The sequence below is a fragment of the Polypterus senegalus genome, chromosome 15 (genome assembly GCF_016835505.1).
Source record: "Polypterus senegalus isolate Bchr_013 chromosome 15, ASM1683550v1, whole genome shotgun sequence".
Lineage (NCBI taxonomy): Eukaryota > Metazoa > Chordata > Cladistia > Polypteriformes > Polypteridae > Polypterus > Polypterus senegalus.
Window position 1 is genome coordinate 125,078,441 of NC_053168.1, and position 12,730 is coordinate 125,091,170.

At 53.2% G+C, this 12,730-nt stretch overlaps 1 protein-coding gene across 4 annotated transcripts in view; it reads left to right on the forward strand.

Moving 5' to 3' along the window:
* Nucleotides 1–12,730, forward strand: part of zfpm2a (zinc finger protein, FOG family member 2a) — a 157,019-nt gene that overhangs the window by 106,008 nt on the left and 38,281 nt on the right. For all 4 annotated transcript variants that reach the window (XM_039736517.1, XM_039736519.1, XM_039736518.1 and 1 more), the window contains one exon: nucleotides 9,761–9,872. In XM_039736517.1, coding sequence (XP_039592451.1) covers nucleotides 9,761–9,872 — 112 coding nt within the window. The remainder of the gene's footprint in view (nucleotides 1–9,760; nucleotides 9,873–12,730) is intronic.

Here is a 12,730-nt window from a genome sequence, read left to right on the forward strand (position 1 = left end):
GGGGCACCTCCTGGAAGGAGATCAAGGGTCTCATCACTCCAGAGCCTACTTGGCGTTGGTCTCAGACAGGAAGTGTAAGCCCAAGATGCACCTCAGCAGCAGTAGGCAGCAGACGGGGGTTGTGAAGGGGGCGACCAGCAGCTGTTGAAGCCAAGTGTGACGTAGAAATAAAGACCCCTTGGTAGGCCCACTGCTCTGTGTGGGGCTGGCACTCAATGTTTCAGTCACCCCAGTCCAGCACAGCACTGTGCCTGCCCGCTCTGCCGGGTGCCCACTAGTGCTCATTACCAATGGACCTTCTTGGCCCTTCACACAGAAGCTGCGTATTCAGGCCGTGGCCCACCAGCCAGGCTGTACATTCACATTTGCTGGATGTTACGCCCCACCATATAAAAATGTTTGCTGTCACTTGGCCTAGTAAGGGGGGTGACAATCATTCTGGTTAAATTCAGTTTGTCACAAAAAAGCAAAAAATCTTCTCAACAGAGGTGACAAATTCTCGCCACTGCTAAAGGTTCAAGCCTGTGTGCTGTCTTCGCTGGTTGGTTAATTACAGCAGCAGAAGCCATGATGATGCCCGCATGAGCGTTAGACTGGCAAAGGGACACTTGGTGTCACAAAGTCACGAGGAAACAGAAGACGCTCCGGGCTGCTGATGAGTGTAGGAAGTGAGCTGGACAAAGTGGGCTCCATCCTTGGTGGTCTTAGTTCATGGCTTTGTAAGTCGGTTTCCAGTACAGACGCATGGTGATTCAAGCAGCTGTTCTGGAAGGGGGGGTAACTCGGCCTGGCACGTTGCCACCTCCATGCCACACTCCTCCGGTGCATTTCAATCTAATTCCTCCTGCTTCTTCTTCAAAAGAATGAATACTCTTCGTATGGGCGTCCTGCCTTGGCAGATTTTGCCAGGCAAGGATTGGCAGTGACTCGTCCAAAGACCATTGTGGAGTGACAGACGGCGAGAAAATAAAACATGAAATATTAAGGAACATCTTTTCATCAAAGAAAACTAATTTTCTGTAATAAGCTGGCGCTTGCGAGGGAACAGCAGAAGCTTCCACCTAGCAATCTGCCAACTGCGCCAGCTTCATTTTTAACACTTGGTGGAAGAAAATGTCCAAAGTGCTGGAGGCGAGGTGGGCTCGCAGCCGTCCTTGACCAGTGGACCCGTCGGAGCCGTCAGCAGCAGCCATGTCTGTTACTACTGACTTCTAGTAGTGCCCGCTGCGGGCGCATCTGCACAAAATGACACTGCCGCCCGCTTTCTCGGTGGCAGACTCACTGGGCGCCTTTTACGGAAGCCGTGCTGCTCTACACTCATCTTTGGGTAATGATCACTTGCACGGTTTGACTGTGTGACGCTGGCAAAGCCACTGAACCTACGGGCACGATAGAGTCACACGTAGTCTTGTCAGCGTCTGCAGCGTAGATGCTTTCCTCTGCCACCGTTGCTGGGTACTCGCTCTGACTTGGATGGGCACATATGGTCCTGACCAGGGAGAGCGTGCTCAGAGTGTTCATGTCTTACCGCCACCACCGTGGTCTTCACCTCCCGGAATCTAAAGGGTCACGTGACGGGTGGTCCGATTCCTGCCTGAAGTCGCCATATTCCTTATTGGGGCTTCACTCTGGAAACCCGTGTTTCATGCGCTGCCCTTCTTGTTGCTAGACAACAGTTACCATGTGACAGTCATGTGATGTAAAGGAGGCACAACGAGAGGAAACGGGAAGATCTCGATGCCAAGAACATCTGAGGCCACAAGTGCACGTCAGACGTCTAAGTGGCAGTCGTTCGCCGTGCCTCATAACGGTCAAAGGCTTCACGTGCGAATCCAAGCACAAGACGGCACGTCACCATCTTAAATGGCGTCTCACGTGATAGCGGCTGAAGGGGAAGAAACGGAGCACTGGAGTGAGCCGAGAGACCCTGACCAGGACCACCAAACGTTCTAACATGGTGGGAGGTCACGCTGCAGGCCCGTTTTGTATTTCTGGCCGTGCCAACGCAGCTCCTGAAAGAGAGAAGCCCTCCCTCCAGTCTGTCACATCACCTCAGCATTGGGGCACATGAATGGCCGCCTAGGTGCCAGTCTTTCTGTTCCGCCACGTCCGAGGCTGACCCATTTGTCATTCTCACAAGTGTCACCCCAGGCGCGTTTCTCACAGGTGGCGCCGCTCATCTCACCCATGCAGGTCGTCGCCCCACTCGAGTCAACGCGGACCTCCTCCGACTCCCCTTCCTCGGCTTCCTTCACACAGCTTCTGCTTGAGTAGCCATCGGATTTCAGGGGGTTTCCAATAATAATAACGAGTGCCCTCCATCCGTGAGGCTGGCACGCTCCACACCTGCTTTTGCCTGAAAGGCGCTCCGGATGGCAAATCCCACTCGTGGGTGAACGGCCCCCGGGTCGAGGACTGCTGCCAAAGACAAAGCGCCGTCAGCGTAGCACTCCGGGATGGAAATATTGGGCAGGAAAGCACAACTTTGGAATATTTTGTCCATTCTTATCTGGGAAGCGTCAGATAAGGGAGAGGAGCGAAGTCTGGACTGTGTAGTCGGGGTGTGTAATGGTGGTCTGGAGCGGGAGGGAGGTGATGTTTAAACGGCTGTCAGACCTGAGTGCTCCAGCGAGGGGTCACCGCTCAAGTAATTGGTTTAACTAAAGGCTCCGAGCGATAAGGGCCTCCATGGGAACGCATGCCCGCTCTTAGGGGGGCTTAGCGGACTCTTTGCTCTAAAGACCCCTAAAGTGTTTTCTTAAAGGTTTCCCAAAGTGGCCCCCTGGGCCGGACATGAAGCTTGATGGGGGGGCTTTGGAGGCCAAAGTTCTGAATTAGGAAGGATTTGGGGGGTGGGGCGTCAAACGCATAGACCATCAGGTTCAGGGTGCCACACAACTGGGACCACGGGGCGGCCATGTGCCGGGCTACTGAGATGCGGGTGACAGCAACTACTGATGTGTGCCAGGCTGGCGGCCCCCATTTCAGGCCTTCTCAGTGAGATGACTGCTTTGGCCAAAACAATGAAAAGGGCAAGTGCCACCTGACAACAGCATTTACATGGCATTGAATGATGGGCATCGCCAGCCTGGGGCCACCCTCTAAATGCACTCCTCGTGTCCTACTGCTGACCGTCACCTTACTGGTGCTGTGGACAGCTGCTGATGTGGCAGAAATGCGTGGGGCCAACGTGACGTCAAGAGAAGAATCGACTCGTTTGAGTTGTGTGGCAGTCGCTGCCACCCCACACCAGGAGGCAGAGAAGTGCCAGCCACTTGCTTGACTTTAGAGCAGAATATTAAACAAGGAGAAGAGGCCAAGGGGGGCAGCAGAGCTGGGTCGGTGTGAGCGCCCCCCACTCCGCCACGTGTCACACTTCCAGTACCAGCTGGGTGAAGCCGCCGAGGCTCGTCTCACGATAAATAAAATTAAAAAGCGCCTTTGATGTGCAGAGGACACATCGAGAGTGCGCACAAATGCAAAAGCTCTTAACTTTCCACATGTCACTTGGCATTAACTCCAAATGTGCCTGAAATGACAAAGAGCCGCGCGGCAATGTCACTCCCGACACTCTGCCACCGCTAAACCTCGACGTTCGAGGCCCGGGCTTTAAAATTCAAAGAGGCTCTCGAAGGGACCCCCAAAGTGTGTCACCTCTTCATGAAGTGACCTTGGAAGTGAGGGAGCGACCCTGGCCCGCCTATGCCGTGCCCACCGCTCTCCTGCCTTATGACGGTGGTGAGACAGCAGCCCGGTGACGTCCGGTTGAAGCCACTTTGGACGGTCGGTGGGATGCCAGCGGGCTTTGTCATAAGTCAGTCTACGGCTCAAGTGCTTGGTGAGGATCGCTGGTTTTGACAGAAGAGCGGGTGGTCTTCTCAGCTGACCTCCCACAGTCCATTAAAATGAGCGCCAGGCCACCAGAAGACGCTCCATAAGACGGAGTGGTCTTCAGCCATGGACCTCGTGAAGGAGTTTGGACCGGCGCGCCCCTCGATGGCACTCGATGCTACAGTATATTATATGATTATTATTATTATTATTATTACGCGCTGGGCACCACACCGTCCCGCCGAGTGGCCGCCTCCTTATGCTTTACACTCCATTTCTGTTTCTTTTTTATTTTTGTCGTAAGAAAGTACGAGCTGAAAGGGCGTGTGACCAAAGTGCAGGCTACGGTGGGGCGGGTCGTCGGGGTCTAATTGGCTTTGTGAACCCCCAAAGCTTGAAAATCTATATTGTGGGGGCAGGCCCAGTGCCAGGAAGTCACTAAGCCAGGCTAGGGCCCCTCCAGATATCAGGTCAAGACCCCCCATCCACACTGCGCTATTGTTATCACCCTCCAAATATTTCAGGCTGGTAGGGCATCCCTGACACGGACAGTGAGGGCTTTGGCAAGACACGTTGGGCTGGGCTGGAAGGCCATGCCCATCGAGAGCTTCACAGGGTGGCACGGGGCAGCAAGCTGTCGGAGAAGGAAGGAGAGCACAGCCATTAAATTAAGGAGAACCTGTGAGGGAGGACGGCGACTTTCGTAGGAAATCGTGGGACGGCGAACGCCAATGCCACGATGCCAATGCCGTTGAGGAGCTGCACGGGGCGGCGATGCCATCGTCCTCTTTAGGTTTGCTGTCTCCTGCCGTTCAGGACGCACGCAGGTGCAGGTGAGGACACGAGAGGATCACTGAGCAGAGGGAGGATTTGGGGTCCCACCGCCGGGTACCCCGTTTAAGAAAAGACATGAAAACCAGAGGGAAAGTGAAAGCCACGTCTCACTAGCGGGGTCCGAATGGGCTGAATGGTCTGTTCACCTCGGGCCTGTGCTCGGCGGCCCTGCCTCGACACGATGCCCACCCTGTCCCCATGAAGAGCCCCCCCAAACATTCCAGAGGTTCAGGTCAGGAAATAGGAAGCGATTCCGCTTGAAGGGTGCGACCCCGGCGAGGGGGCCGAATGGCTGAGGTCACACGGACAAAGCTAAGACGGCGGAGCGCATTCTTCTGCAGCCAAGCAGTAAACTATCTGTGGAGCGACTTCTCCAGAATTATCTCCCACCTCACATTTGCTCTTAGGCAAGCAGTTTAAAAGCCAAGCGATTGAGCCAGTGATCCAATTTGAAATGCAGAAATGATTAGAGCAGCTTGCCTCATTTCATATCGAAACTCTCTGATTTATGACAGGGCTGAAGCCAAGATCCATCTCCAAGGGGAATTAGTCTGCAGTTTTTGCATATTTCTCTTATTTAGGCTCCCAGTAGCAGATGCTTGCTTTAGTGGGGGGGGCACCGCTTTCAGGTCGCATTTCGTGGGTTTTGAAACTCGGGGCACCAGAAAGAGAAAGCAAAAGGACGTTCAGGAGACTCTTTGGGGGGAGTCACCAGCCCACTCTGCTGCCCCGTCCCTCCATCCATTGTCACACCGTGCCAGACGGGTCCACGCCCGAAACGAGCCGTTCGTGTCACCACTTTGTCACCTCCTCTTCATAACCGACAGGTAGATGTGACGGGCGGGCGCTATAAGGCAAACAGACAGACGGACCACAAGCTGTAAAACTGACCCTGCTGGTCACCTGTTAGTGTCCCTCGGCCCCGCTCAATTGCCTTATGCTGTTTACCCCCTGGCGCGTGCTCAGCCCATCTCGGGGGTCTGTTAATCTGTCCCTTTGTGCGACTAAACCCCCTTCGAGTCTCAACTTTCGTATTCCGGCCCTGAGACGTTATGTCCTAATTATGAGAAGAGCTCATGTGGTGCCAGGGGAGCAGGTGCACTCGCAGGAGGCGAAGTGGGAAACGGAGCGGCCATCTCAAAGACGCGGGCAGTAAATCGTGCAAAGATGACGGCGATATGCCGGCCAGCTGCGTACTTCGATAGATCGTGCGGCGCCGGCCAAGAAGACACTGCAGAAAGCCATCGGCTGAGGTGGCACCCGTTTGGCGAGTCAGACCCCTTACCGTCCATTGATCGACCCACTTTCTGTACCCCAAGAGGCAGCCCACTCTCACGCACCATTAGGAGTCTATAGGGGGCTCAGATGTTCATCGTGTAACGTGGGACTGAAGCGTAGCACAGCGTGGCGCGTCACCCTAATTACTAGAGCTCTTTGTATGGCACCGGAGAACACGGCAAAGTGTGAGGAAGAGCAGGGCAGAGGGACACCTTTGACGCGTCACGTCACTTCATCATTAAAGGCGCTAGAAACGATGGGAGCCTTCATCGCCACCAGGAGGCGCTGCCCCTCTAGAGCCTGCAATGCAACGTGCCCCCAACCACCACGTGGCTCCAGGGTGCCGTGTCAGCTTTCGATGTGCGCCACAGAGAATGAAGTGAGGGATGAAGAGAAGACCCTCGGGGGTCCTGAAGGGGTTAAGTCCGTCAGCTGGTCAGCGTGCTCGTATCATTAGCTCGTTGTTTACAGGGTTAGGGAGCCGAGTGTCACAAGCCACTTTCTTCTTTACCTCCTTGAGCTGATCAGAGGATCAGAGTATCAAGGCAGGATTAGCAGCGACTTGGGATTTGTGTGATTGGTTAATTTATTGCGGCGATGGCAGGCCCTTTCATCTATGGCAACATTTAATCAGCCCAGCCACAGAGGCTATTACAGGTTAGCTCTTTTCTTGAGTCAGTCCGGCTGTGCCATCAGCTCTATCACAATTCCCCTGAAATTTCCAAATTATCTGGAACAGGCTTTAGCCTCTCAGTAATAAAAATTAGAGCAGATCGGCGATAGCGGCCTTCGCCGGCGGCGCGCGCGCACACGGGGCCAATTATAAATAGTACAGTCGGGCCTTTAAAAAGGCCGGAAATCTCCAACTCTCAAAGATGTGCACAACTTATCGGCCGCGCTGCTCTGATCCAAATCCGTGTGGCTGAAAATTTATATTAGATCTTATCGCCCCGGCCTAAGTCGAGGAAAATCAATGGAGGTTATCTTTTATGTTGCAGCAACTTGTGGAAATATTGATTTTCATTTTATACGGAATTTGGAGCATCAGTTTGTAATCACTGCCTCGCTGACTACACCGTTTTTCCTCACTGTATCTTTTACACGTTTAACAGAGGCAGACGGTAGAAAATAAAAGCGGAGGGCAACGCGGTGGGCTGGGGGAGACCATGGGCAAGAGAGGGGGAGAGAGGATGATATGCCGGTGCCCGCTGGCACTGCCTATGGGACACACGCGTCGTATCCGAAGGCTGGTCACTCGGTGGGCTTGACGGGTTTCTTCGGATTTGTGGGTGCTCGATGGTAATTCTCATTGTTAGCTGGCATGAACACTTGGGCGGGCGTGCCGTGGCACACTGTAGGCAGCACCTCGAGTTGCCCAATACAGGAACTGCGTGTGGAGGTTCGACTTTACCCAGAAGACCATCTTTGTCTGAGTGGAGGTCAAACGCACTTTCTGCTGTCCATCCAGCCATCCCTCCATTGTCTTGTGTATGCCCTAGAGAGGGCACCAGACCCCGGCTGGCACACCCACTCAAACCTCCACACACGGTTAGTTTAGAGACATGGGAGAAAAACCAGAAATCCTGGAGAAATGAGCGTGCTGAGGCTGGGATTTGAGCCCAATGTCACACGATTCATCAGGTGCTCCTCAATGATATTCAGCATGGCCAGGTGACAATTCATGCAGCACTTTTTATGTCCAACACGGACAAGTCTCTTGGTTATCAGGTGGGCTTTTTGCCATGCCAGGTCACCGTGGAGTTTCTTGCTGACATCCATCTGCCTTCTCACTAGAGTCAAATTCAAAGAGATGCCAATGTCTGCGTCCAGCAACCTTGAAAGGCTGAGAATCCCTCTGAATGGCAAAGGGCTAAGCTGTGGACAAAGACGATTCACCAGTGGTCCAAGATGGCCAATTACAAGACAAGCCACTGGTTAAAGAGGGCCAGCAGAGAAGGTGCTGAATGCCAGAGCAGTCGAGATGGGCTCCACGCACATGGCGCCTCTTCTCTTTGATCTCCCCCCTTCACCCCTTGAGTTCTGACCAATCAGAATGCACCATTTGGTGGCACATGCAGATTCAATGAAAGGAAATGACAGGTGGGTCATCCCACCTGCTCACGTGAGGAGACCCAAGAAGGCCCCGGTGACGATGACTTCAGGGATTCTTTATAGGCGTCTGTGCCCAGTCAGTTTCTGAATGGATTTGAATTGGGCATGTCCCCACCATGTCCCCACCCATGCCCCTGCCCAGTCTGCACGGGTTCCTCATCCCAAAGAGATGCAGATGAGGGTAGCTGACAGTGTAAATGGCGCCCTAGGCGGGTATGTGATGGCAGGTGCCAGCTTGGCTCTGGCCCTTAAGCCTGAATTAGAGAATGGATGGACGCTCAGCCTTCTGTATTAGTGGGATGGACTGAGCAGAAAGCCCACCATCGTCTTATCTACTTTTCCCTTTTTAGTGTAACTGTAATCAAAAGCAAACGTCAGCTTTTAAAAGAAGACATTAAAGGAAACGACGCAGCAGAGCATATGAAGAAGAAGAAGAAGAAGAAGAAGAAGCCAGCATAGCTGCCCGGTCTGCAGCCCGTGAAGATCCATCGTCCCAGTGGTCCAAACACGTTGACGTATTCGTGTCACGAGACTCGGACAGAGAGGAGGTGACGGCCGGCACCCGTGAAGGGCCAGATGACCGATGAAGAGTATGAGCTGGCTGAGGGGCACCTCGCTGCGACGAAGGAGGCCAAAGCAAACGTGCAGGGACCCGTGGATACAAAGGGACGATGATGGAGCCAAAAGTGTGCCGGGACCGTGAGGGGGCAGAAGTGAAAGGGTTAAGGAGATTTTCATTTTAGATAGTCGCCATGGCAACTATCACAAAGCTGGAAGAGTGTCCTTTTCTCATTTGACGGGAATTTCAGATTCCCAGCTTAGGCGTTTATTGTATGACTAACGTTAGATTTGAAATTGGAGGTGAATTCAATTACGAGGCACCTTGATGGCCGCGGCCCACAATGACAGCCTGATGGGACCTGTGAAGTGTCTAATCCGCCATAATACCACTCGGGAATGGGAAATGCCATGCTGCTCCGTCTCCGCAGCGCTTGTGCAGATGGGGGAACGTTTTTAAAAAAGAAAAGAAGGCCGCAATAACATGTGACGGGGCAGCGCTGGGCCATCGGGACCATCACCCGTCCGATAGACAAGGGGTGCCTCTGGCACCTCCACTAGACGGACTCCGGACCGGGACTCTAAGGCCGCTAAGGGGTCAGCTTGAGGCTGATGAACGCTGAGGTCTCGTCCCCCAAACTCCTCAAACGGCCACAGCGGCCCACCGTGGTGCTCTGTCGCCTCTCTTTCTGACAGATCCCATCTCCTCCGGGTGAATCCAAACTGACGCTATACGTTTGGAATAATTTGCCAGTGTATTATACTGTCGAACGCAGCGCTGCTGGCCCTTTGAAATGGATCCTGATTCTTTAAATTCTTTCCTGTCTGTTTCAGGAAACGGGGAGATGCTGCTGATAGCCGAGCACAATGTGCCTAAAGTTCACTGGGAAAGAGAGACAGGGAAAGTCATCTGCCTTCTCTTTAGAATTCGGAGCCACCAGAGATCCTCCTAATCGGACGGAGATCTGATCCCGTATCATTCGGATAATAATTCCACTATTCAGATTGGGACCCCCCCCATCCGGCCTGAGCCCCCGAAACGCGCCGTTTAGGCTTAGAGCAAAGAGAAACCCAACTTGTGCTTATTAGACTTGCTTTAATCACCAAAACAGCGAATGATTAGTGCTTGTTATCTTTCCTTCAACAGAAGACGAAATGTTCAGTCCCAGTGGTGCTGAATGCTGGCCCCAGGTGGCTGCTGGATGTGACTTGGCAAGGCGCAGAAGACAACAAAAACAACTGCGTGGTGTACAGCAAAGGTAAGCACGCGCATTCGTTATCTCGCCTCGGCGCCAATTAACACGCCTCTGCCGCTTCCGGGTTTGCTGTGCCGCCATTGGGGTTTGGGAGGGTGCTCCCACTCCAGTCCGCTTCACCCGGCCTTGTCTGCGCCGAGAGGGATGGCACGGTCTGCCGGTTGGCACGAGCAGGTGAATGATGTCTGACTGGGACGATGTCCAGGGCACAGCCGGGGTCACCTGAGCGATCAGGCCAGGCAGGCTGGAGGCCATCTGTGCTCGGATCCCAAAACTCACCAGCGCAGGGCAGGGGGACGAGTCCGAGAGATGAGTACTGGATTACAGCGGATCAGAAAAGCAAGGGTGACCACCAGGGTGAGCACAGAGTGAGAGAGACACCAGCGTGAAGATGTAGGCCCCCTCTGTGGTCGCCATGTCCACGCCACGCCGTCTACTTCACATCCATGGGCACCTCTGAACATGCGAACCAAGTCACGGCAGAGCGCCCCCTGTGTGCTCCGCTCTGTCGGCTTCAGTTTCCATTTCAGTGGCGATTAATGTCGTTGTCCAAGTCTGTCACGTGGGCCCTCTAAATTTGGGGTGAACGAACATTAGGGTTAGGGTTTACTGCCCATGTGATAGTGAGCTGGGCATCTGCTGCCAGGCAGACCTCCCGGTTATAGCGCCTTGAGGCCGCTGGGGTTCGCCGCTCTGCTCTGCGGGTTTTCTCGTCTTCTAATCGGCAGACCACACTGGGGAGTTATCCTCTTAACCGGCTGCTCTTATCGTGAAATCATTAAAGTTTTCATAAGCTCTTAAAGAAGATTATGCAGTTCTTTAAAATTCTAATCTTTCAGCTGGGAGAAGGACTCAGAGAAACAAAACGGAGAATAACAGGATTGCTGGGGCGCTTTGTGAGGTTTAATAATTTGTTTCCTGCGGATTTCTTTGTCTCTCGATTACATTGGCGCCTCAGATGTGCATTTTGCCACTGCGACTGGATCTCAAGTGGGTAAAAGTCCTTGGCCTGAGGCGAGCGACACCTTAGGTGACATATTTGAATAAACAAGGTACAGGCGCAAACATCACAAATCGCATCAGCGGGCTTTACAAGAAGAAGGCCGTCGGAGCGGGTGACACACCTACCGGCTCGTGGCATTGAGGAGTATGAGAGCGAGGGGCTAGCAGGAGAGTGGAGGCTTTAGGGCGAAGGAGCGCACACCATTTGTGTCCAGCAATCAGCCCCACTGCCCGGAAATGGGCAAGGGAATGCCGCCGGGCATACAGTGGTGCCACAAAATCACAACCCCAATCCGGACCTATCTTGAAATAAGTCCATGCCAGGCTCTACCGGGACGAGCCCATTGCTGCCCTTTGGCAGGGGGACGTGTGCTCACCACCTGTGCCCTCGCAAACTAACTCTCTGTCTACTGGGGTGCTCTTGGAGTTGCAGCCGTGGTTGTGGGGTCCTCAGGTGGCACGGCTAAAATAAAACCAACATGTGCTTAACTAGGAACTTCACCCCTTTGGCAAGAAACACCTGGAAACAAAGAAAGCTCCTCAGGGAGAAATCAAGAAGGCGAGCGCACATGAAATGCGAAAAGGAGACTCGAGCCGTCAGACCTGGTGAACGTGTAAGAGTGCCACGGACCCCTGTGATGGACTGAGTGGACTTCAGGAGGGCGGGCAGCACTGGCACTGAGCATTGAATTAACATGAAGAAGCTCGATGGACTTGGCCCAGGACAGGACACTGCTGGAGCCTTCAGTCTAGAGGGGCTTTTCCATGAGCAGCCCACTCTAGGTTGTGCCTTTGATGGGATCCCGTGATTTGGGATGGCCCTCTCGGCCTGTCCGTCTGTCTGTCACTGCACAGCCTCCAAACGAAGAAGACGAGCCGATGTGGTGGCAGACTAGATGAAGGTCAGCTGATGGTGGGCCCCCAAGCTGCACAGATCAATGTCACGGTCTGTGAACTGGACGATGGCAGGAGGAGCGAGGAACACAAACACCCATAGCGCAGCTTCACAGACGGCCGCGGGTTCAGATTTGATATTTTTGAGAGTTTTGCCACAGGACTTTGATCTGCTTGCAGGCCTGGCTCAGCTGGTATGCCAGTGCAGGGCACACTTCATGAATGAAGGAGTGCTTGCCGACTGTCATCCTGCCATTTTGAAAGGCCCTTTACGTTAAAATTTCCCCTCACGAGTGGCCAAAAATGGTGTGAGAAGCCGGCCTGAATCCTGCCACCCTGCCCAGGATGGGTGCACAGTAAAGCCAGCCTCCCATCCACTTGAGTTGCTGCTGCTTTGGGCCTACAGCCGAACAAAATGCACTTCACTCTCAAAGTTCAAAGAGCTTATTCTGAAAAGTCCAAAATGACCCACAAGAGAGGGGATCACCGTCAAGCCCTGGCGGCCTTGACAGATCTTCATAAAAGCAGGATTTATTGACACAAATGGAAATAAAGAACATAAAGGAGCGAAAACAATCAAACTTGGCTAAAGAGGCAATCCAAGGCAGGCAGCATCCAAATTCAAACCCTCACAAATAATCCAAAAAACAGAAGCAAAACTGTGAGAGCCACAGCAAAACATCAAAGCACAGCACAGCCCTCACAAGGTCCACCCTACAGAGGACGTCACTTCCCAGCCTGCCTTTAGGGCAGGGGGTGGTCACTTAGCAGTGATGGACTGGTGGTCTCGCCTCTAGGGGAGCCCCCCACAGAATACAAGGAACATGAAAGAACCACAGAAGGTCCACAGATACTGCATGCTAAGGAGAACATGAACCAAACAATAAATAAACCGAACGATATTCTAAAAAAAAAAAGAACGATCATGGAAAGAAGAACAAAGAAGATCAAGTAAGCCGGGGAGG